Raw genomic sequence first — 26,648 nt, forward strand, 5'->3', positions numbered from 1 at the left:
AAAAAAACAGAACAATGTATTGAATTTGACTTTTCTTTAATTTAACGAACAGCAACTTCATAGTTATTTTTTGCTTTCTCTTGCACCTTTGGAAATCCTGCAGTAAAGTGATTTAAAAGTAATCAAATACTGTAAATAGATCATTAAAATATTTTAGGAGTTATGAAATGAGTAAAAATGTGGTCTACTTTTTAATTGAAAACACAGCAACATCATACTTTTTTCTCCCCTCTCTCTTGTATCTTCGGGAATCCTGCAGTACAGTGCATTAAAAAAATCTAATGAATACATCTTGAAAAAATATTTTAGGAGTTATGAAATCAGTAAAAAAGTGGTGTATTAACAATAGTACAATATATTCGATTTAACTTTTTTTTAATTGAAAACAAAGCAACTTTTTTCCCCTCTCTCTTGCAGCTTTGGGAATCCTACAGTACGGTGCATTCGAAAAAAAAAAAGCACGAACAGTTGGTGGTGAGGAGAGTTCTCCTGGAAATGTTGCCAGCGTTATCTTATTCCTCCACACATGCTGTTGTTTTCCTGTTGCCCTACAGAGAAAACTGACTCACTCTTCTCAAATGAGTCTCAATGACAGATGCGGTCTGCTCCATTAACAAAAGGGGGGTCGCCTATGGGGAGGGGTGGACCTCTTTTGGTGAGTTCAGAATGAATACAGAACAAGCAACAGGACGTTACAGTATTTTGGATGGATGAGAAGAGAAGGCGACAATATGTGTGGATTTAAATGTAATGAGACAGAGTGAGGAAAAAAAGTTTGGTGAAGGTTGAGCTGCGGTATCTTTTGTTGGTACTGTGAAATTTTTACATCATTTTGGGTAAAAATACTTCACTTATATAACACTAAACTTTGAAACACTGTCACACAATATTATGGTTTCTGAATGTTGTTTTTTTACACTTTTAACACATTTACGTTAATTCATTATTTTTAAGGCAATTGAAATTGTGTGACTCTTTAATCTTGAAACATATTAGTTCCTTTTGTTTTATTACATTTTTTTGGGGGAAAAAACATCATCTCAGAATGTGTTTATCAACTGTCCTGTTGTACTTTCCATTTTGTGAAGTTCATAGAATTTTACGAAAACCCAAGTACGTACAAGTCTCGGGGGAAAAACACAAATTAATGATTTTCAGGACAATACCGATGTCAACTAGCACTTCTGCCACATTAACCGGTTTACCAACCGTATCATCTTTACTGTGTCAACTACAAACTATAGGAGTGCAAAGAAAGCAATTTGTGAAGCGTGTGATGCACAAAATGAGTCAACATCTTCCAACTCACCTTGCAGCAGGACAAAATCTTGAAGCACGGAGACAAATACTTGGCCTGGATGTGAACAGCGAGTACAGCACATTTTTCATATCCGACTGAACTCGAGCATACCAAATATTCGTTAAAAAAGATATACGAAAAACAGGGCGATATTGGATACACTACTAACATTGGACGAGTACTAGTATTCCGCAGTGGTCGGCCTCAGCAACTGCGCCTTCAGACAAAACCAAATTAGAAGTCACAATAGATCTAAACTTTGTGCATAACATTAGGCTCACCGAATATGAGCATTGTTTTGAGATCCAATACAACATACAGTGTGTGTACATATTTTACATGAAGTCAAATCGACAATTCAGGAGAGAGAGAAAATACCACTGACTTTCTTTGTCAATGTTTTTAACGTGACTATTTAACCATAAGGGGAATGTTCTTTTATGAGAGTGTTTGTCTGAGTTTAGATCGCCAAAAAATGAAAGTATCCCCTGACCTCCAGCAACTGCAGGCGCCCTCACAATTTCCCAGCCGCAGCAAAGTTGCAGGAGCTCGGCTCGTGCAAAGTGAAGCAGGTGTCCCGATACTTTGGACGTCACAGGTGACAGTTTAAAAAACACAAGAGAACGGAACTTTACCTGCGAGATGTCATCGCAGTCTCTCCGGGCTTTCAGGAGTTCTTGAATGTTGATCTTGTCCACGCGCAAGAGTGTTTCGAGAGCGGCGGACAGTTTAAGCGAGCGCTGGCTATTTGGCTTACCGGCTCAACAAGTTTCACACATTACAAGTAATGGGGCTTATGTTCCGGCTTCGACCTTCAGAACAAACTCCCAGTACCTGTGTGATGTTGGAGTACTAAATCACTTAAAACGACTGCAGATTAAATACGTTACTTTAAATTCTATTGGTTGAACATTAAACATTAAGAACACTTGGAAAACACGGACCTTTTTGTTATAGTACTATGGGCATCTGATTATAACACATAACATGGCTACTGGAGTGGAGCTTCCTGCTCGGACTTCCAAAATAAAAATAAATTTTAATGTACAGTAAGTGCTGCACACATCTTGAAGGACAACCGACGTCCCCGGACAAGTTGTGTCCATAATTCATAAAATGGCTTCAAATGACTTCTACTGAGCGTATTTTACAAAGATTCCACAGCATATAGCTATATTTTACGTTTTAAGACTCGCGCTGAATATGACGTCACAGAAGGAACGCCCCTGACCAAAAAAAGGACACATTGTAGCAGTCCTTTCATCACGTCAATGCATTTTGCTGTACTTGTTTGGTCTGAAAACTTCGTGTTGCACCAAAAAGAGGCAGAAAAGGGCGACAAAGCTCAGTGTAACTGGACTGGAGTACCTTATTTTTACTTTCATACATTCAATCTATTTCACTTTTATAGATATTCAAGCAGATATGGATACATGGATGGAACAATGAGAAGCACAAAGTCCATTTTGGTAGACATTTTATTTCATGATGGTAGGAACACAAGACAAAGGTCATAAAGTTAGTAATGTTCAGGTCATACCACTATTACTTGATGCACTGCCCTTTGACGAGGTTGGTGATCAGACAGTAGTTTACATCCACTTTGAGATATAAATAAGGAACAGAAGAGAGGAACTCAACATTCCTCTTGCATTTTTTTTCCTATGACTATCCGTCATTTTTATTACTATTATACGGGAATGGGGCTTATTCATTGGCTAAAATACAGACGATGCTTAGAGTCAAAGTGACTGCTGGCTTTAAAGGCAATTCCAAGTTGGCATCAAATCATGTGGCTTTATTGTTTGGAGTCACATACAAATATTCATATATTTTTAAGTGTCGCCATGTGAATTGGTCCAATCCAAAGAACAACATGGCAGGAAAAACAACAACAACAAAAATATTAAGAGAGCGAGTGCTGGAACTGAAACGCGTCTTGATACACCAGAAGAGAGTTTCCTGATTTCATCTGATATTAAGCATTCAAGTTATATAATAGCTTTTGTGACATCCCCTCCCCCATGTACATTTAACAAAGTGTGGCAGAAGAGACATGGCTCCAGTGTATATTACTAAAAAAATAAAAATAACATAAACCTCCACAGATAACACATGTTGCCAAATTTACACTTAAAGGACAACCGACGCCTTCGGGGAAGTTGTGTCCATAATTTGTAAAATCACTTCAAATGACTTCTTCTACTGAGCGTATTTTATAAAGATTCCACCGCATATTAAAGCTATATTTTACGTTTTAAGACTCATGCTGAATATTCAGGAAGTCTTGTTTTCGAGTTGGTGACGATTCTTGACATCACGTCACAGAAGGAACGCCCCTGACCGAGAAAGCGACACAATGCATTTTGCGGTACTTTGTTTGGTCTGAAAACTTCGTGTTGATGGCGAAATTAGAAGGAAAACACAAATAACGCGAAGGTGAATCGTATGTTGCACCAAGACAACTATTTGATATTCGCTGACACAAATTCCCATCAGATAAATCAGCCCATTTCCAACGGAGCTTGGGCACCATCTTCTGCTTTTGTCTGGGATGCTACATTGCTGTCATTGACGGCTCGAATTGATCTGGGAGGACTCCTTTAATCGATTGCAAACATTTATGCTTTCCTCTTCAGAACTATTTGAATCATATTCATAACTGGATGAGTAACAAGAAAGCATTTTTTTCAGAATCTGAAGCCATTGTTTTGATTCTGGAGCAAGGCAAGACGTCTTGGCGTGACGTCACGAACTGGGGACGGGACTTTCTGAAAATCCCCAATTCGCAGCTCAATTTGTTGCAGTTTTAGCACACTTTAATTCATTTTATTGGTGTTTTGCATTTGACTAAAAATATCAGCCTGCGTGTTTTGGGTATTTTACCTGCTATAAAACGTTTTTCTGATGTCACTTAGGAAACAAAAAAGTGGTGTCGGTTGTCCTTTAAAACAGATGGGCTGTACATAAAAATGGATGCCAGATCTTTTCTATGAGAAAACATTGTTTTCTGAATGTCAACGAACAAGACTGTTTGCTACTTAACCACCAAACAGGTATGGATGATTTTGTTTGAGAATATATATATTGCCAAAAGATCTCATATCAAAAGAAGATATCAGTCATCACAGCTTATTGTGGTTCAGCAACTCCTCATTACATCAATGACCGTTTACAAATCCATGCGCTACAACAGTATGTTAGTTAGTTAACAAGGAATTGCCATTGATTTGTGGCTGTTATGGCTTCGACAAGGGTCACAGTCTTTCTCAACAGCCCCATCCGATTCTTCCGGGAATGTGGATGAGAAGAAAAAAGCAAGTCTTTTGTTGTTTGTTGACTGTTAAACAGGCAAGATAACATCCCACGATCATTGTCTCTTTTTTTCTGTTCTCATCATCTTTTTTTCTCGTGTGCCATTCAAGGTTACTGCGCAACTCCCAGGAAAAGCTTTGAAAACATACAGGAAGTGAGCCAATACTTTTGTTATTGTCATAAAAAAAATAATTTTTGTTCTTGTATGTTTTTTTTTTGCGTGTTAAGGACAGAAAAATCAACGCTGAAGACATCCATGCATTAATAGTGATCAATATGAATGATCATTTGTTGACATAAAAAAGCCAAGTTCTCTCTGAGGAGAACCAACCTTAAAGGACAACCGACGTCTCCGGACAAGTTGTGTCCATAATTTGTAAAATGGCTTCAAATGACTTCGACTGAGCGTATTTTACAAAGATTCCACCGCATATAGCTATATTTTACATTTTAAAACTCGCGCTGAATATTCCGGAAGTCTTGTTTTTGAGTTGGTGACGAGTCCTCACGTTACGTCACTGAAGGAACGCCCCTGACCGGAAAAAGGACACAGCTGTCCTTCCATCACGTCAATGTATTTTGCTGTACTTTGTTTGGTCTGAAAACTTCGTGTCGCACCAAAAAGAGGCAGAAGAGGGCGACAAAGCTCGATGAAAGGAATTAACCAGCCTGTGGAAACGGGCTGATTAATTCCTTACACTGTGCTTTGTCGCCATTTTCTGCCTCTTTTTGGTGCTACATTTCCCGCCCCCAGATACCTCAAAATGACCCGGAAAGACTTGTTTGTACGTCATTAATTGATTGCAAACATGTATGCTTTCCTCTTCAAAACTATTTCAATTACATTCATAACTGGATGAGTAACAAGAAAGCATATTCTCCAAATCTGAAGCCATTGTTTTGATTCTCCAGCAAGGCAAGACGTCTTGGGGTGACACCACGAACAAGGAGGCGGGACCTTCTGAAATTGGCCACTTCCGGGTTCATTTTTTTTTGTGCAGATTTTGGCCACTTTAAGTCATTTTTATTGGTGTTTTGCATTTGACTAAAAATATCATACTGCGTGTTTTGAGTATTTTAGATGCTATAAAACGTTTTTCTGATGTCAGTTAGGAAACAAAAAAGTGATGTCGGTTGTCCTTTAAACATTCACAGTCTCTGGTATGATTTATAAACAATTTATTTATATAATGTTATTTCATGTCGTGATGGTGTTAGAGTTAGATGGGCTCATGATCTGGTAAAAGATGAATTTGAATTGAAATTCATATATTTTTTTGGGCGCTGTGAATATAAGACGGGAGTGGAGGAGTGAATGTATTTATGTATTTATTGTACTTTGTCCCTGTAGCAGCTTGACTGACCTCAAAGAGTCCCATTTGGGAAATACAATGAGCTGGTAAGGTGGTGAGGGAATGTAGTCGTACTATATAACATGGGTGTACATCGAGTATATATTATTGGATGTAAAAAAAAAGATGTTCTGGGAATGTAAGTGACAGATATGGCACCATGAAAGGACTCTAAGTCAACACCAGAGTTCAAGTAATGAGCAAAATCAATAAGTAACCTTTTCTTGTTACCTTGGCGACGGATATAACAGCAAAACGATTCCACAGAAAAATAGGTTTTGTATTGATTAAAAAAATGCAATTGACGTGAATGGAGGTGGAGAATAAAAAAAAACAATAAGAAAAAAAAAACAATAAGAAAAAAAATGTTTTCTTCCCATATATAAACCGATGAAAAGTTGACAAAAATAGAAAATAATTACAGCAGGAGACATGGGTGCTATGGCTATGGAGGGAGTTGAAAGAGTGAGGTGATTTCTTGAGTATTGATTGATTTGTTTCCTCATTTCTCTCAGTGTTTTTATTTTTATCCCCTTTCCCTCAAGTGCCCGGCTGCTTATTTGGCCGCTGGACAGTGTAATATTTGTGGGCTATTCAAGGCGTCCTCCACCAGATGGAGCTCCACGCCGTCCACCACCACGTCCTTCATGCAGCCCACAAAGCCCGTGCTGTAGGCCTTCGGCAACCGACGGGCCACTGCCACTTCTTCCAGACCGCCTGAGAGCAACAGCAAACAAAATGACAGGTCAGCCGTTGGAAATTGCAAACAAATCGAGCCATACCAAAAGGTGCCATTTGTCTCCCTGTCAATACGAACATAATAGCGGTAGGATGTCACGGAGCGTAAATAGTTTCACAGGAGAGTGAGTTTGGGGTGTGGAATTTACGGATGTTTTCTCTTTGAGTTTTCTTGTTAGATTATTAAATCTGCAATTGAGCACACAACATAAGAAAAACATAATTGGAGAGAGGTAAAATTTGATTCATGTTTAGATTTTAATCTTCTAGGAATGTGACAAACTGCAAGATCAGAAATGATTCTATTCTATTCTATTCTATTCTATTCTATTCTATTCTATTCTATTCTATTCTATTACATTATAATTACATTACCTTAATTATATTATATTAATTAATTACATTATATTATATTGTATTGTATTGTATTGTATTGTATTGTATTGTACCGTATCATATCATATCATATCATATCATATTATATTATATCTATATTATATATTATATTATATTATCCTTTATTAGTCTCACAGTGGAGAAATTTACATTTCGCAGCAGCAAAGTCATGAAAGGAAGAGTTAAGGAAAAGAATAAGTAGAAAAACAAAATACAGAAGTTGCTTAAAGGACAACCGACGTCTCCGGACAAGTTGTGTCCATAATTTGGAAAATGGCTTCAAATGACTTCTACTGAACGTATTTTACAAAGCGCTGAATATTCAGGAAGTCTTGTTTTTGAGTTGGTGACGAGTCCGTACGTGACGTCACTAAAGGTCTGCCCTTTACCGTAAAAAAGACGCATTGTAGCGGTCCTTCCATCACGACATTCTTGAAATAACTGTCGGTGTGATGATGACTCCAACCACATTCGTTTGCGCTGTCAATCAAGTGAGACCGTTATTATCTTTGGAAGGGCACAGTTTTAGATTTTGATATATAAATTGGAAGGTAGCCATCTAAGGGCAGTCATCATGTGTTTTAATAGAAAGAGTTCTTCTCTCACGTGAAATGAGCACTCTTGTAATTCAATGCAATTGATTTTCTCAATTGTGCTCTCTATTTTCGCACCTTTTCAATTTAAATTAAAATCTAAATTAATTCTTTGAGGAGATGCAGTGAGCCAATGCCTGTTAAGACGCCTCCTATTCTCCTACAATAAAAACTGTGATGGCGAATGACGTTATTCGTGCCAGCACGGTCAAATTTGTCATCTTTTTCTGATGCAGCAGCAAGTTTTTAATTCAAATATTTATACAAGTTTGTACATTTCCCTCATGGCTGATGTCCGTGCCCTTATCGGCTGGAGTCAGGGTTCACTTTCCCGTCAAAAGCTCTTTTACTCCTTCTTTGGTGGCCATCTTAATCGGATTGTGCACCTTAGAAATCCAGGGATCGACCGGCCCAATTTCACACGTGTTATCGTCAAATTAACGACGGAGGGTGAAAAGGGGATTTAAAAAAGAAGAGCACTTGACGGAAGGATTGGAGGATTATGTATTCGTGCTGCGGGGCTCAGTTCTCTCAACTTGACATCATGTCGTTACCTGAATGCAACAACACACCTCCTTTGTCTCGACCAAGCCGCAAGATTTGGTTTTTGGTCGTTCCACATTAAAATGCTTTTTGAGTGTGAAAAAGACATCAAAGTACACCACTTTTTGATACACTCGAGCTGCCATACCAAGTGTGGTGGTGCACTGTGTGCTTGTTGTGCTTTCAATTGAACCAATTCGACACTGTTTGAAAAAAAAGGAAAAGCTGAGTGAAATTTAAAACTCTGATCATTTTTAAAGCTCTCTGATCATTTTAGGCAAGTCAACAAAATAATTTTATAAATTTTACTCATGTGAGCTTTCCCACATTTCCAAAATATAAATAAGAGTTAAAAGGACAACCGATGCCTCCGTACAAGTTGTGTCCATAATTTGTCAAATCGCTTCAAATGACTTCTACTGAGCGTATTTTACAAAGATTCCACCGCATATACCTCTAATCTACGTTTTAAGACTCGCGCTGAATATTCAGGAAGTCTTGTTTTTGAGTTGGTGACGATTCCTGACGTCACGGAAGGAACGCCCCTGACCGAGAAAGCGACACACAATGCATTTTGCGGTACTTTGTTTGGTCTGAAAACTTTGTGTTGATCCGTGTAGATGGCGAAATAAGAAGGAAAAAACATAAATAACGTGATGGTGAATCGTTGTGTGTTGCACCGAGACAACTATTTGATATTCGCTGATAAAAATTCCCAGGAGACAAATCAGCTCGTTTGAAGGACCTGTTTTTTTTTAGCCCCGCCCCCTCCAAATTCAAGTGGTGCCTTTTGGTGCACATATTCTTGAAATGGACTGGATTGGATTAGCCTATATTAGTCATGCAGTGGAGATAAATTACATTTCACAGCAGCAGAGTTAAGGACGGAAGAGGAAAGGAAGGGAAGAAGTAGAAAAACCAAATACAGGAGCAGCTGGAAAGGCAGCCACTCTTGCGGCGCCATCTTGAAGAGAACAAAAAAAAATAAGAATAAAATAATTTGACAACAGATAAAGTCATTCAAATTGGAAGCACTTTCTGCACATTGTTGTGTGATATTGTAAAATTATCAATCATGCCTGCAATCTGGCGTCCCCGAAAGTGTTAAATGGACCACACTAGAGAAAAAATAACAATAATAAAAATTGGGTCTTGGTCAGGTGGAGCAAAGCGCCACAATGACGGAAGCCATTTTGTAGACATGGTTCAAAGCAGATGATCTATTTCTCCACCTACCCAACCAAAGAGCACCGTCTGTGTCCAGCTGAGTTGCCGCCAAAGGCGATGATCCCGTCACTGCCGCCTCATTACCGACTTGTAGCGATCCGTCTCGTAGCGCTCTGCGGAAAGAAAAAAAAAATGTCACTGTTATTTAGAAGCATGTGCGTCACACGTCGCTGTAAAATGTTCTTTTGATTTCATCTCAAGCATCATGACTCCAACGCTTCACTGGCAGAGCACTAAGCACGCCATGAACGCCTTTGACAAGCAAGTGTTCTAAATGCGCCCGACTAGCAGCTAACAGATACCGCAAGAGTGGCATTCATGCAAGGCGCCCCCCCCCCCACGTACTAAGCGGCAGCACGCACTCAAGAATAGTGATGACGGGGATAATTTGAAGCCACTAAAGTGTCATTCCGAGCGAGGTGGGGGCCTCATTAAAACGGCGAGCAACACAGATTGCAGCACTATAACTACACATGCTCTGATTTACTCCGCCGTCGATATCCAAATGATGTGTGGCTCCTGGATGTGCCAAGGATGAGACGTGAGAGCGATCCTTGGCTTGGCGTGGACGTTGAACCATCAATTATTACTGCTTTCTTACACAATGGAAGCAAATGTAATTATCAGCCGCAATTGAGTTCGCAGCGAAAGCTTATGTCCAGCAGGCCGCAGGTGATAAATGGGTCATGCTCCAATTTCTAGCAGCGTAATTTGTTTCTAATGACAGAATCCTTTAATGTGATCGATGTATGCTTAATGCCACGCTTCCTTTCTTTTTGTTAAAGCCTTCCACGAAATTAGCTGTGTTTTTTTGTGGGGAACAAACAACGTCCACAAACGAAACAGTCGTGGAAGTTAACCTAAACGTATTTAATCCAATTTTTGTCGATGAACGGTGGCGCCTGGTGGCAGCTGGTCAGGCCGATTTTTCTCATCAATTTTTATGTTTGCATGCTTTTTTAAAGGACAACCGACGTCTCCGGACAAGTTGTGTCCATAATTTGTAAAATGGCTGAGTGTATTTTACAAAGATTCCACCGCATATAGCTAGATTTTACATTTTAAGACTCACACTGAATATTCAGGAAGTCTTGTTTTTGAGTTGGTGACAAGTCAGTACGTGACGTCACTGAAGGAACGCCCCTGACTGAAAAAAAGACACATTGTAGCAGTCCTTCCATCACGTCAAAGTATTTTGCTGTACTTGTTTGATCTGAAAACCTCGTGTTGCACCAAAAAGCTGCCAGAAGAGGGCGACCAAGCTCCATGGAAGGAAGTTATCAGCCTGTGGAAACGGGCTGATTAATTTCTCACAGGAGCTTGGAGACCATTTTCTGCTTCGTTTTTGGTGATGCATTTCCCCCCGATGTTGCCTCAAAATGACACGGAAGGACTTCTTTAATCAATTGCAAACTTGTATGCAACGTCACATTTTTCAATTCCCGAATGAATTGAGGAATGGCAGTGAATGAGTTAACTATTTTTTTGCACATTTTTAACCAACATCAAATTTCACACAATTGAAATATTATTGACATCCTGCTTAACATTCTAAACCCACCCAAAAAATAGACCAACTCATGTTGTAGTGCAGTATAAGACCCAGATTGTAAATGCAACTAAAACATGTCTGGCATTCTGTCAACGAGTAATGATTGGGTTATACTACAATGTTCGAATATTTGCAGATAAACACCAGCTAATTTGCATATTGGCAGATTCCCCCCCCCCCCTTTCACATTTGATAGATTTCCCAGCTTTAACAGGATTGTTATTTTAGGGGGTCTTTTTTCCCCCATTTGCTGTTTTATTTTTATGGATGTTCTAAAATTATGTTTCCATTTTTATCCCATCTCTAATATAGATAATATGCAAGTCCAAAAGGAAAATAAACAACACCGTTTGGGAAAACTGGATTACTCAAAGCAAAACTCACGCAACCCCCTCAGAGGGTATAAAAAGATTCCAAATTTGACTCGCTTCAACTAATTTGTGGTAATCTGATTAATTGCAAATGTAATTTAGATTTTAATTCCCCAAAGTGCGACATTGGCTGTCATGCCAGGAGCCTGATCGTCAAGATACTATTGTGTATGTTGAGATTGGCCTTCCTGCGGTTTTTATGTCATTATTATTTCATTTTCCCATGTGGAGCTTAAGTACTGCTGCATGTTCTTCCTTCCTCCACATTCATTAATGCGTCCACGGAATTTGATCTGCCATGCGCATCGCATTCGAGCATAACCAGGCGTGGAAATAACATTAAAGGACAACCGACATCACTTTTTTGTTTCCTAACGGACACCAGAAAAATATTTTATAGCATCTAAAATACCCAAAACACGTACGAATTAATCAGCCCGTTTCCACAGGCTGATTAATTCCTTACATGGAGCTTTGTCGCCATCTTCTGCCACTTTTTGGTGCTACACGAAGTTTTCAGACCAGACAAAGTACAGTAAAATGCATTGACGTGATGGAAGGACTGCTACAACGTGTCCTTTTTTCGGTCAGGGGCTTTCCTTCAGTGACGTAACGTGAGGATTCGTCACCAACTCAAAAACAAGACTTCCGGAATATTCAGCGCAAATCTTAAAATGTAAAATATAGCTATATGCGGTGGAATCTTTGTAAAATACGCTCAGTATAAGTCATTTGAAGCCATTTTACAAATTATGGACACAACTTGTCCGGAGACGTCGGTTGTCCTTTAAGTGCTTCTGCATGTTCTTCCTTCCTCCACATTCATTAATGCATCCACGGTATTTGATCTGCCATGCGCATCGCATTCAAGCATGACCAGGCGTGGAAATAACCTTAATCTGAGGCTAATCTGTCAACTCAGAGGATTGATGCAAAGGATGGCAACGACAGGAATCGCATATGAATGAAGTGTAATCCCATCAAAGTGAAAAGAAAAACCTTCCTTCGCTGACACGGCACCGCTCACCTGCTCGCCTTGATGCGTATCCAGCGATTGGTGTCGACACGCACCGAGGAGCGCAGCACCACCGGTTTGGAGCCCAAATCGTACATCATCTGAACGCGGCCGTCCACAATGGCCAGGGCGATGTAGTCGGAACGCTCCACGCCCTTCCCACTCCAAAGCACAAGGCCCTGAGTTGCCTCAGTGCGGATGCGGAGCTCAAATTTGTTCACCAGCAGAGCCTTTTTACTGTGGGCAGAACGGTGGAAGCGTAAGTGACATGTGGATGTCCTTCAGTCAACTGAAAAAGAGTTAACCAAGAGGAGTCTGTGAAGCAAGGTGGACACAAGAGGACACAAGGTGCACTATATTATGGATTACGAGGATGGACAATTAGTTGAAAGTTGAAAAAGAAATTTCTGATGGTACAATTGGGAATTGGGCACACGTGGGTTCTTTTTGAAACACTTCCAAAAATGGGCGTAGCCTGAGTGATATGTATTAATAGGAAGAATGTAAAGGGCGGAAGAGGGTGGGGGGGGATGTAACGCCACAAAAGTAAAAGTACCACAAAATATCGATTTCTCTTGTAACACTGATATATCAATACTTCATCTTCTTTTCCTTTGGGCTTTTCCCTTCAAGGGGTCGCCACAGCAAATCAGTGTCCTCCATCTTTAGAGGTTTGATCCGCATGTTTGCTTTTACGTCGGATGCCCTTCCTGACACAATCCTCTGTATTTATCCGGGCTTGGGACCGGCACAAGAAGACTTATGTCCCTTTGTGGCTACAATTATAGTGTTAAAATGTTACATAATACACTACCTGCACAGTTAATAGATTTTTTATGGCACAGACAGTTTTATTCTTACATTGACATTACCCTGACATTTTCAAGTTTTATTCAATTCTAGAAAAAAAATGATCTGGGGGGGGGATTGCAACATTAGTTCAAATGAACGAGGATTCTCTTCAGTGCTTCTTAAACTTGCTAAATAAATAAATGAATAAATAAAAAATAAACAAACAAATAAACAAACACAAATAAATACATGTATTGCCAAAACAATAGATAGATAAATAGACAAACAAATAAATAAGCACACAAAAAATAAATAAACACACAAGTATCCTTGAGAGTTTTGAAAGGTGCTTATAAATGAAATGTATTATTATCATTATAAATAAATAGATAGACTATAAACGAATAGATAGATGAATAAATAAGCAAGCAAATAAATTAACAAACACACAAATAAATAAATGAATCAATAAATAAAAAACAAAGAAATAAATACAAAAACACACAAGTGCCCTTGTGAGTTTTGAAAGGCGCTTATAAATGAAATGTATTATTTTTTATGAATAAATAAACAAACATAATAATAAATAAACGAATCAATAAATAATTATATCAATAAATAAACAAAAAAAGAAATAAATACAAAAATAAATAAAATACAAACAAAAAAAAAAAAATTTTTTTTTTTTTTTAATTACCAATTCCGGACATTAAAAATGAAAAACAGGGGGAAAAAAATCAAGACATTAGGATATTTTTTTTTTTCTTTTGTAATGGTCAAAGCTTCGTCGAACACCAATTCACCAAACCCATCGGACTCGATTGAACCCAAGTTAATAATCACTGATATAGCTCAATATGAAAATATAAATATGCAGCAAGGTGGCAATAGCAGGGAACTTGGAAAAGTATGTCAACACACTTTTACTAAATTGTATCCAGTATACAGGGAGGGCTGACCTTGTCCCCGAGAGCTTCGCGCCCATCTCTTTGCTCCAATTTCACACCGCATGAATCTGAGCTTTTCTCTGTCAACCTTGAAATTTTTCTCACATTTATTCAACAGGCAAGATTTTCCCGAGGCAAGATTTTCCCGCCCAAAAAGTTTTACCAAATACTTACTAGAAGATGAAGCTTCAAGATTCAGGGGCCACTAAACATTCATAATTAATTCTGCAAACTCCATCGCTCTGCTTTTCGTCCATGTTATGTATTGTTGACGTGAGGGCAATCGGAATGCAGACAGTGTTTTAGTGTAACGCTGTTTGTCTCCCATGCGGGTGTTGTTCACAACCTCTCTTCTCGTGTCTGTTGATATATCATCAGCGGCATGTTTGATCTTCTGCCTGCTCACACCCAAGGAGGGTGAAGATAAGATGCTATAGTAAAGCGGGATTGCACCAAACGGCAAAATGTGTATCCACAATCATCATACGAGGATGTAAAAAAATGTGGCATGACTGTTCGTAGGTAAGATTCCATCAATCAGCATCTGTGCAATTGTTCACACATCTGGCATCAAGCTCTAATCCACCTTCCTCAAAGGGTTTTTTTTTTTTAAACAAAGACAACAAACAAGGACAACAAACAACCAGTGGCACATGGATGGAAAAATAAAAAAATAACAACAATGGCAAAGAGCTGAGCACAAAAGATGAGACGAGACAGACGACATGGTACGGGAGTCAGTGTGGTAAAAAAAGTGTCACAGAAGTGATTCTTTTTTTCCACAATGTGCAAGAATGGAAGAGGTACAGTAAAGTCTCGTTATAGCGATATCGGTTATATTGATAGTACTGCTTATTACAATACTATTTTCATTTCTTTGAATTTCTAGTCTTTTTATGTATAATTAGTTCCGTTTAGTACGATACATGGTTATTACGATAATCCGGTTACTACGGTGCCCTTTTTCATCTCCCGCCGGCCATTTTGCTCTGCTTATATCGATAAAAAAGCAGCTTAAGCTGAATTGATATTTGCTTAGGGATTTCTATACAGTACCACCATTAGCGAAATCTGTATAGGGAACACCGTTCATCACGTGACCAGCTTTCGTGTCTTGCTCTGTGTAGCAGAGCTGTAATAGCATCTGAAACATACTGTAGTCTTCTTATACAGTATACAGTTGTTCGACACTTGTTTGACAATTTCAACCATGGGGAAACGTAAGAATTATGACCTCAGAACGAAGCACAAGGCAATAGTGGCTGTGGAGGGCAATCCAATAAGAAGCAAATCCTCCATTGCGAAAGAGTTCGACGTGCCGCAGAATACTTTATCAACGTAAGTAATGTAAACGTTGCAGTTTTTGTTTTCCATACATGTCTTTAATTGTGTTGTATTCAGATATCTTTATCACTTGCAATAATCACCGTGTTTCATATGTACATGCTGGCGTTCGTGGTTTCTCTCATGTGTATAGAACAATGTTGAGTGCTACTCGACATTGCAAGAGTGCGTTATGAAAATAAATAACGTTTTTATTTAATGTATACGTTTATTTTTCACTTCACTACAGTACAAAAGCATGCTACATACGCAATCCATGAACTCAAGGAGATATCAAAGATCCCCCGTTTACACTGTATTGCCGACTTTTAATGAAGTTCGGCACAGGATTGGATATATCGATAGTACGGTTATATCGATATTTTTTTCAGACTCCCGAGAATATTGATATAACGAGACTCTACTGTACACTGTGAAGAGTAATGAGGCAAAAGTTGGCCCAAAAGCAAAAATATGGTTCACCTCAGCAGAACAACAAGTGTTTCATTTTGTATATCTTATATTCTGGCTACAAAAAGTTATGTTATGTATTCACTTTTTGTTCTTTAATACCCATTTGCCAATTTAACAACAGGCCTCGGATGCAAAAGTCATTCATTATCTGAATCTGCTGAGGTTACCAGAAACACCAACAAAAAAACGAAATGATTTGAAAGTGTTGTATTTTTCCCCCTCCTCATACAGAGAAGAAAAAAACAAAACAAAACAAATAAAGCTCAACGAATCCTCTTCTGGCAAACCCTCAAAGAGTTCACAGGGACCAATAAATCTCCATCCGAGCAGCTTGTCAGTGATAAGTTCAAGGTTATTAAGCGAGCTGAAAATATCATGAATAAAACAACGGCGCACACGCAGGCTTTGGAAATCTCATATACGCCGCTGACTTCCGCGACCGGTACTGTGTCGTTGCCTCTGTTTTTATAAATGCTTGGATTTTTATCTACTTCTAACATGTGTTCAAATACTGTTACCTCAACGGCCCGCTGCCAAGTGTGACTCTAGGTGGCAGCAGAGTGTAAAATACAAGAAGGGAAACCTCAATGAGAGCGTCTCAGAGGTGACTGTACTGCCAACAGAGCCTTAAATTTGGATGAAATCAAAAAATGACGATGTTCTTGTAACTCTGTCATGATAATTAAAACAAATGCTGCATCCACTGAAGGAGATTTAGCCTGTTGAGAGGGTGGGTGAGGGTTTGTCTCAGAAGAAGAAGTGGGATGAAGAATAAGGTCTGACAGACTCACCTCTGGTCAGACGGGTTCTCCACAGACTCGGGACTTCAGGAAAAGGGAGAGGAGGTTGGGGCGGGGGGAGAAAGTCAAGTGCATGCAACGGAAATGGACAGGCCAAAAAAAAAACAGAGGGAAGGAGGAGTTCCCATGACCCGAAGCTGAAACAAGCTAATGGTCCACTAGCCAATATGGTGATTGTCATGATCCCCTGTTGTGATCACTGGACGTGTTCAAATGATGGATTGACACACGTTTCAGAATCGTGATTTTGTGTCATCGCAGGCCTGGTTAATTTGCTCTCTCAAGTTGCCCTTCTAAATAAATGCCACCAGAGGAAAAGTGCTGTTTGAAGTCATATTTCCTGTTCCTTAACTCAGGACGGCTAAAAGAACTACAATTTCAATGTGAGGTCACTTAAAGGACAACCGACACCACTTTTTTTTTTGGTTCCTGACATCAGATAAATGTTTTATAGCATCTAAAATACCCAAAACACCCAGGATGATATTTTAGTCAAATGCTTTCTTGTTACTCATCCATCCATCAATATGATTCAAATAGTTCTGAAGAGGAAAGTATAAATGTTTGCAATCGATTAGCTCTCCTGTATTAATTCGAGCCGTCAGGACTCCAATGTAGCGTCCCAGAAAATGCACAAGATGTCGCCCAATTAAGCTCTGTTGGAAATGGGTTGATTTGTCTGCTGGGAATTTGTGTCAACTAGAATCAAATCGTAGATTCACCATCGCATTATTTATGTGTTTTCCTTCTAATTTCGCCATCAACACGAAGTTTTCAGACCAAACAAAGTACCGCAAAATGCGTTGTGTGTCGCTTTCTCGGTCAGGGGCGTTCCTTCAGTGACGTGACGTCAGGAATCGTCACCAACTCGACAACAAGACTTCTGGAATATTCGGCGTGAGTCTTAAAACGTAAAATATAGCTATATGCGGTGGAATCTTTGGAAAATCCGCTCAGTAGAAGTCATTTGAAGTGATTTGACAAATTATGGACACAACTTGTTCGGAGGCGTCGGTTGTCCTTTAAGAATAATAACTCTTATTGCGGTTTGCGTTTGACAATTTGAAATTTTGGTTCGGACTTTAGCAAGCATCATGGCACCTGACATTCTTGATTTGCTTTCACGGGCCGAATAAAATGATGTGGCGGGCCAGATTTGGCCCTCGGGCCTCGACTAGTGCCTCTTCCAAACTGCAAGCATGAAAAGAGGCACTCCAGCGCACCACCATTGTGTCAAGAATGCTAATGTGCACCCACCAATCCCCCAAAAAGCATCTTTTAAAGGGCAACCTCAAGATAATGTGTATTCATTTTCAGCATCTGCACCAAGACCTTATTCAGCAGCTACTTTCCCAAAGAGCCGCTTGATCAAAATGAGGCAAGTATGCCACTGGGTAGCATCAATTAACTGGAGCAGTGACTGAGACACACTGGTTAAAAAATGGGGTCAAGTGCTACAGCGGCCGTGGGAAATCATGGCCACGTATGATTTGTCATTGAAAGAATAGGCTTCGAGCCAAATCCACACTAAGCTTTTACGGTAAACCGAACAGAGCCATCAAAGGAGGCTCCGCGTGGTACTACCATTAACCCCAGGTGAACGTTTTTGACTTTGTGCCCTTGCCGAGCACTCGATGGCTTTTGTGAGAAATGTATTCATTTCTGGTTCAAAATCAAATCAAGCCGAATTGATCCGCGCACCTGCAGAGCGCTTTGCCCGAGCTCCGCTTACTTCGACTCAAATTCATTGTGCCGCTTTAACTAAATGTGACATTCATTACACATTTGACAGTCTGGCTCCAAGGAGCCGTTATCCTCCACTACGCCCCCCCACCTTTGTTAAGTGAGATTGATGCCTGCGGACAGACACTGGAAGGGCTCTCAACTGGGGGTCCTATCTACATGGGAGGGGGGCATGTTTGTGGTTAACATCTATCTATGGTGGCCTGTAAAGTAATTAATTCCACATGAGATATTTGGAAAATAAACAAAAATGGCATAGATTAGAAATCTGATCCTAGTCCAGGAAGCTTTTCCAGGCTACTTACCAGGCTAATGATCAGGAATAATAAACTGTCCAAGCGCCAGAAACTAGGTCAGTATATCTTCCTCGTGCTGTTTTTCACTGTAGGAGGGTGAGCGGGGGGATGGAGGGTGTCTCCTTCATGTTCCACGTTCCACTTAAGACCATTTAGTGCATAAATGCATGGCGGCTCATTTTGGATACTCACCGTGCATGAAATATCGCACGCTTTCAATACCGCATTTCAATTTCGCAATGCTTATCATGCGCACATTCATGCTTGTCATTGCACTGGGGGAGGACGAGGAGAACAGAAAGGGTCAAATGATGGTGACAATAACAAAATCTCTCCAACTGAAAGATGCAGTTGAATTGAAAGAATAAGTGGGGGGAGGGAGGTAGACAGTCGGGAATGGTTACTGTAGGAATGGAGATGACAAAAGAACTGGAAACTGGATGTTTTTAGTGTTCTGCAGTGATGTTAATCATCCCCCAAAAAAATGGACCATTTGTTGCTGTTAGTTGGGCTCGATCCGAGGCTGGGCAATTTTCCAATAGACGTTTCGTCTACTTACTCTGGGATCTCATTGGTCAGGTGGCTTTGGTAGGAAAGGAAAGACAGTGAGGGACATTTCATGTGACAAGTGACACACAATGACAAAAAAGAGGAACACACAAAAACAGAGAGTGATCCAGGAGCGCGTTTTGGACTTATGTGGGCTTTGTGGTGACAAATATACAGAATCGTTTATTTTGGATCTGTTCAGAGATTGTTTCTTATCATCCCTTTGGCAAACTGTGTATAAAAGTACAAATGTCAAATCAGTATCCTAGAGGGACACAACCTTTTGTTTTCTTCTCGTGTTGCGTCTCCTGCACGACGCTCTTCGACATGTGATGCCGTCAGCTTGATCTTTTTGTAGAATGTCAGATATTGCAAAAAGACGACAATGGTTGACTCAGGGCAAGACTTTGATTGTTGAACGTCTTGGCAATTAAGGAAATTGTGTTCAAAGAATGCCTATTAGCTTGCTGCTTGTCCCCCCGAAGCGTGTGAGCTAATGATATCATCAAGCTTGTCATCGCGGCTTAGTGAGGGCGCGACGAGACAGATCGTCCGAGGGTTTATTTGCTTAATACGGCAATTAGGATGGAATTGTGGTATTAGGCTAAATAGATGGGGACATGCTCTCGTCCTCTTCCTTACCTCCTGGTGACGGCGTTGTGGTATTCGATGAACGTCCGTCCGTCAAAGGCTACGGCCTCAGTCTCAGTCCCGGCAGACTTCTCATAAATGGCTGTGAAGGAAGGGGCAGGATGGGACACCGGGGGATTGTTGAGTGGGTGAGCTCACACCAATCAATAAGAGGGAAGGTTCAGTCATCAGAGCCGACACGGGAGTGCTGGTGCATATTTAATTAACGTCAAAAGGACAGACGGCCACGTGCGCAAGGTTAATGGAAGAGGCGGGGAATGTTTTCGGAAGATACATCAAGCCGAGGGTTCATTTAAAGCTGCCACGCAGACACGATAAAAGGTCACATGTTGCAGAAGTGCCAGATGATTCACTTCATATTTTCCCCGAGTGCTACTTTTGTTTAAAATCAGAGAATAATAATACTGGCTGGTAAGGATTAACTACATGTAATATTGCTTGATTTTCACACGCTTTAGCAACTGAAATGGATCAGAGCGTCAAACATTTCAATGGACTTTTGCTCTTCATTAAACTCAATGATATAAGCTCGACTCAACAAGTCATTCAGCTTGAGCTCGCGAGTATTTAAGAGTACAAATAGTTAAGTCTCAGATTTCAGTCATCCATTTTCCGTACATTTGTTTTTTTTACTTTGATGTGCATCGTAAAAAACGATGTCTAAGTAATACTCCACACATTCCAAAACTATGGAAGACATGCTTGTGCAAAACCAAACAGAAAAACAACTGCTACCACTACCACAACTACTACTACTGCTACTGCTACTACTACTACTACTACTACTACTAATAATAATAATAATAATACAAATGTCCCTTCACATGGAATTTTACAAAAGTTACAAAGTTACAAAACGCCTCAACAGAAGAATATTGCTTTTTGTTACAGTATAAATTTCGAAATGCAAAACCTAAAAATACTAATTGCAGTTTTCAGTTCTTTTCAATTTTTAACAAAACAAGGCACTAAAAACGATGTGGTCGTAGTCAAAAGTTGTCAAAAATGACCATCAATTTAATTCATTTATGTCTGCAGTTTAGGTGGACGTGGAATGAATTAAGGCATTTACATGGAAAACGCGTTCAAGAAATGTTCCAAAATTTCTTCACAACTCCACTTGAATCATAAGTAGAGGTAACTCTACTCAAGTTACTTACTGTTCTGACAGTGTCCGCCAGAGTAGCCACTGAGGCACACGCACTCATAAGTGTCCAGCTGGGGATTGCAGCGGCCACCATTGTGGCAGGGTTCTCTGGAACATGCGTGCTCCTGGAAAATGGCCAGATTTTGGGAGCGTAGGGCGTTCTCTTCTCTGAGGATTGGCGTGCCCATCAAAATGATCTATGGCGAAAAAAAAATTCATGCCAGTCAGTCAAATCAGTCAATGCCAAGTCAAGATTTAACAGCCCTGCATAACATCTGTATCCTGTCAGAGATGGTTTTAGTGGATGAAGCCCACCTCACAACGGTAGGAGAAGCCATGGAGCAAAAACAATTAATCATCTAGAGGAAAGGATATCATGGGTGAGTAAAACCACATACATCACTGAAGGAGAAAGACTAATAGTGGCTTCAGATATTACAACTGGAGCTCATGCATCACAAACTGTATGTTAAACTCTACATTAAACTGAGAACTCAACACTTTCTTCGACATAATTAACTTCTCTCAAATGGCCTCGAAAGACAAATACGTACCACACTTAGTTTATGATTTTCTCCAAATTGTCAGAGAGACACTGAAGAAGAGAACTAATCACAAGTTTATGCAAACAATCACATCTTGATTTTGATCTCCTGGGCTATTTATGTCATTTTACTGGAAAGCAAGAAATGGGGACGATAAAAAAAATACCAGGAAGATGTTCGGGAAAGATCTAAGGAAAAAAAAAAAGACTTAAAAATGCACATTTTATTCCTAAATGCATAGCATGCTAATCCAAATGAGCAGTGCCATTTTGATCGTAGAATGTGTCAAAAATGATATGATTGTGGATAAAGTGACAATTTGACAACTAATATATAACAGCTTGATAGTTTGTGCCAAAACAAGTCATTAAATCGTACAATAGCACAGAGATCAAAGTAAACACGGTGAAGCAGCATTGGGCTGTATTGCTGCAGAAAAAGAAATACAGTAAAGTCTCGTTATATCGATATTCAAGGGAGTCCGAAAAAATATCGATATAACCGGGATTATCGATATATCCGACCCTGTTTGCATGTAATTTTCTCCGTGCGTGCATAGAAATAGTATCGATATAACCGGGACTATCGATATATCCGATATCGATATAACAAGACTTTACTGTAAATAAAATGGAAGAAGGTAAAGAGCATGTAGAATAGACTTAAAGGACAACCGACATCACTTTTTTGTTTCCTAACTGACATCAGAAAAACGTTTTATAGCATCTAAAATACCCAAAACACGCAGTATGATATTTTTAGTCAAATGCAAAAAAAAAAAAACAATAAAATTGACTTAAAGTGTCTAAAAAGTACTTCAATTTGAAACCGGAAGTGGCCAGTTTCGGAAGGTCCCGCCCCCTTGTTCGTGACATAACGCCAAGACGTCTTGCCTTGCTCGAGAATCAAAACAATGGCTTCAGATTCGGAGAGTATGCTTTATTGTTACTCATCCAGTTATGAATATGATTCAAATAGTTCTGAAGAAGAAAGCATACATGTTTGTAATCGATTAAAGAATTTATTCTGTGTCATTTTGAGGCATCAGGGGTAGGAAATGTCGCACCCAAAAAAGGCAGAACATGGCGACAAAGCCGTGTAAGGAATTAATCAGCCCGTTTCCACAGGCTGATTAATTCCTTACATGGAGCTTTGTCACCCTCTACTGCCTCTTTGTGGTCCTACATGACGTTTTCAGACCAAAGTACAGCAAAATGCATTGATGTGATGGAAGGACTGCTACAATGTGTCCCTTTTTCGGTAAGGGGCGTTCCTTCAGTGACGTAACGTACGGACTCGTCACCAACTCAAAAACAAGACTTTCGGAATATTCAGCGCAAGTCTTATAAGGTAAAATATAGCTATATGCGGTGGAATCTTTATAAAATACGCTCAGTAGAAGTTATTTGAAGACATTTTACAAATTATGGACACAACTTGTCCGGGGACGTCGGTTGTCCTTTAACAGTGCACATTCAATTCATATTTGCATTGACGGCCTTTTGTCAAGCTGCTATATGGTTTCTATACTTTTATTTAATGTCATAATTATCATAAAAAAACACAGAAGATGACAAAACAAATATTGCATGACTAATTTTCTCTGCTTTTGTGACGTGTTACGTGACACATTTCAAGACAGCAGTTAAAATTGTGGGTTTTTATTCAACTTCAGAGGATTCGGTGCAAAAAAAAAAAAGGCCACACGCTGCATCGATGCCACAAAGGTTGCCAAACGTTTACCTTTTGAATCGTTCCCTTGAAGCCTTCGGTGAGTGCGGCACTTCGTGCAAGTCGGCTATAGTCGGGAGCCCCACCAACAAAGAGATTTTCTTTCAAGTTGAGGTCCACGTGCAGGTTCTAATGAAAGATGAGAACAAATTGTTTTCAATGGGAAAAACTAACACAAAACCCTCCTCGCTTTATTCAGGACGCGATGGTTTATGCAGTCGTAGGCCTCGAGTTCTGTGAGCTTGAAACAAGTTGCATCATTTTAGTTGAGATATGTATAAAGGGTGAGATTAATGTAATGCATTTGCACATATGACATTGTAATAAATAGACTCTTCCATTAAAATGATCCATATTCGTAGAGGCCATAACCGCACCTTGTTACCCTCAACGCACATCAGCGCAGTTGATGTATTACAACATAATTAATTTCTATGTCTGCTGAGAGGCTGGTCAATTATATTCTAGCTATGAGGCATTAAAAGCAAGTCCAAAAGAGAGTCATCGTGAGATATGAAGACAAGAGATGATTATTTTATGTATATGTTTTTAAAGGTTGGCACAGATCTAAAGGAAAGAAAAAAAACTAGTTTATTCTAAATGGGCCACTAATTGCCAGCAGAGAAAGATGGAGTTAATTGCAGGAAGAAAAAAAAAACGATAGGAAAGGCGAAGTAAACAGGCTTTGTGAAGGCGAGCTGGCTTTTATTGAGGTGAGGATTTGGAGCGCAAGAAGCAGAGACGCTTGGCTAAAACTGAGATTGTGTTGTTGCATCCAACAGAGACACATCAGGGGGCTTAAGCCAAGGTGGCTGGACCCAGATGTGAATGTATTCGCTTTGCTTCGCCAATGTTCTCATCCGCTATGGGACGGCGATGAATCCAAACCCCAAATTGTGTTAAACAATGACAATTGTCCACCCACACAAAAAAAGTACTATAGTGATAATATACGACATGGATATTAAAGGACAACCGACACCACTTTTTTGTTTCCTAACTGAGACCAGAAAAACGTTTTATAACATCTAAAATACCCAAAACACGCAGGATGATATTTTTAGTCAAATGCAAAACACCAATAAAAATGACTTAAAGTGTCCAAAAACTGCAAAAAAATGCACCCGGAAGTGGCCAGTTTCCGAAGGTTCCGCCCCCTTGTTCGTGATGTCTCATCCAGTTATGAATATGATTCAAATAGCTCTGAAGAGGAAAGCATAAATGTTTGCAATCGATTAAAGAAGTCTTTCCGTGTCATTTTGAGGCATCTGGACAGAAATGTAGCACCCAGAAAATGCAGAAGATGGCGCCAAAGCCTATCCCAGTTTTCTTGGGGGCAGCAGGTGGACCAATCACAGGGCACACAAAAAAAACATTCACTTTGACAGTCACACCGAGAAACAATTTTGAATGTTCAATTATTTGCCGAAGCATGTTTGGGGTAGTATAGGGGGGGACCGAAATACTTGGAGAACTCCAACGAAGGCATGGGGAGATTATTGAAACTCCACACTTCAACCTTACACCCCGTGTGGCGTGCGCCCATTCTCCAAACAATATTTGAGTTAGCAATGTGCAATCCTGCTCACCGACTCAGGTACAAAATGGCAACTAAATCACTGTCTCCTGGTGGAAGGTACGATTCACATGATTATTTCAATGTATATGATTCAACGGTGATCACTCTAATTCGAAATACTGTCAACCTCTTTCTGATCTATTGGGCTGCTAACTGAGATATGAGACAGGACGAAATATTATTGGTGTTTTGAATTCATCGCACATACACCACAGCTGCCACTGAAGAAAAACAACTTGTGTTTTTGTGACACTCGAGTTAGATATGATACATTGATACGTGTCATTTAGTTGACTTGTGAGAGCGGACACAGCAGGTTTAAAGGAGTTTTTGTAGTGCGCTGAAGTTCACTGCGCATTTTGGCTACCGTGAGTGGCTGAAGGGGGACTTGTAATAGGACAGAGGACTGTCACTGTTTACAAAACAAGCGAGAAGAAGACGACAAAGGAACGACACTGTCTTCATGGGTACATTTTTCACAGCTGCAAGGCCCGACGTGATATCTCCACCTACGCGGGAGTAATGAAGACGTTTGTTTTGACGCTTAAAAACAATGGCCTGCACAATGACGGCTGCCTCTATTTCTTTGTTTCTTCCTTCCAACCTTCACACCCCATCCACCCCCGCAGCAGATGGACTGAGGTGAAAGCCAAAGTGTATTTTTATCGAGCTCCTTGCCTCAATGCGGGTTGTGGTGCGCACAGGCTTATGAAACGACAAGTTTTTTTTTTTTTCCACAAAGCTGCCCACTTTTTTTTCCATTACACAAAGAGTGGTGGGAGTGAGAGGACATAGTGAATGGCTGAAAATGAAACATTGGCTAAGGTGTGACTTGTCTCATTACCTTGCGTGATTTCTTATATCCAGACAGCATATCACAGAGAAAGAAATAGGGAGGAATATAGTTATTAGAAGAGCGGTAAGAGTGCATCGTGAGACATGCCAAAACCTGCAGTAGCAACATGCAAACATTTAGCGCTTTCATGCACCGGGAGAGGCCAAAAATACAGCATGTCCAATTTTTTTTTTTTTTTTTTTTTGATGAGCACATGGGTCTATCTAAGGTGCGAGTGTTGCATAAGCCATCATTTTTTAATATTATTTTTTTATTTTTATGATTATTATTATTATTTTTTTTTTTTTTTTAGTTATGTGAAATAACATTTCTTATAGGGCTGGCATTTTAGTTTTGGGTCAACAAACAGCGATTTTAGTTATGAATGAACTTTTTGGTAAAATCTAGCTCAAGAAAAAAAAATATAATAATAAAATGAATCAAAGTTCACTTTTATGATCTTTAGTCATTTATGTCTGTGTAAGCTCTCAGTTGTACAGGAGTGGTCCATCGATGAAAAGGTTTCTTCAGCCGTCATCTGTACTTCTTTGAAGGTGTCGGACGTTTCCTAGTTCATAGTTCATCCATGGCGATATACTTTTTATTGCCAAAATAAGAAATGTTCTGTTGGCCTCAAACATTTTGCGCAGTACATTATATTCTAAATAAGCAAGGGAGCTGTAAGAATATGCAACACATCATGCGGTCAATCAATCAATCAATCGTACATGCATTAAAAACTCAAATGAAAATACTCATTGAGAGATCATGCAATCAGCAAGAATGTCATTGTGAAGAGATTCAAACCGAGCCCTTGTTGAGAACAAACGTATC

At 39.6% G+C, this 26,648-nt stretch overlaps 2 protein-coding genes across 9 annotated transcripts in view; both read right to left on the reverse strand.

Moving 5' to 3' along the window:
* The window catches only part of ptpn11b (protein tyrosine phosphatase non-receptor type 11b), a 32,456-nt gene extending 30,364 nt beyond the window's left edge, over positions 1-2,092 (reverse strand). For all 5 annotated transcript variants that reach the window (XM_089013098.1, XM_089013134.1, XM_089013117.1 and 2 more), the window contains exon 1: positions 1,936-2,092. In XM_089013098.1, coding sequence (XP_088869224.1) covers positions 1,936-1,949 — 14 coding nt within the window. In that variant the 5' untranslated portion in view covers positions 1,950-2,092. The remainder of the gene's footprint in view (positions 1-1,935) is intronic.
* A 668-nt stretch (positions 2,093-2,760) lies between these two features.
* agrn (agrin) overlaps positions 2,761-26,648 on the reverse strand; it is a 247,953-nt gene continuing 224,065 nt past the window's right edge. For all 4 annotated transcript variants that reach the window (XM_089013232.1, XM_089013247.1, XM_089013225.1 and 1 more), the window contains 6 exons: positions 23,413-23,529; positions 21,138-21,321; positions 19,969-20,059; positions 12,415-12,639; positions 9,474-9,577; positions 2,761-6,684 (listed from right to left, as the gene is read on the reverse strand). In XM_089013232.1, coding sequence (XP_088869358.1) covers positions 6,524-6,684; positions 9,474-9,577; positions 12,415-12,639; positions 19,969-20,059; positions 21,138-21,321; positions 23,413-23,529 — 882 coding nt within the window. In that variant the 3' untranslated portion in view covers positions 2,761-6,523. The remainder of the gene's footprint in view (positions 6,685-9,473; positions 9,578-12,414; positions 12,640-19,968; positions 20,060-21,137; positions 21,322-23,412; positions 23,530-26,648) is intronic.

The sequence above is a fragment of the Hippocampus bargibanti genome, linkage group LG01 (genome assembly GCF_051943395.1).
Source record: "Hippocampus bargibanti isolate YZ-2025 linkage group LG01, ASM5194339v1, whole genome shotgun sequence".
Taxonomy (NCBI): Eukaryota; Metazoa; Chordata; class Actinopteri; order Syngnathiformes; family Syngnathidae; genus Hippocampus; species Hippocampus bargibanti.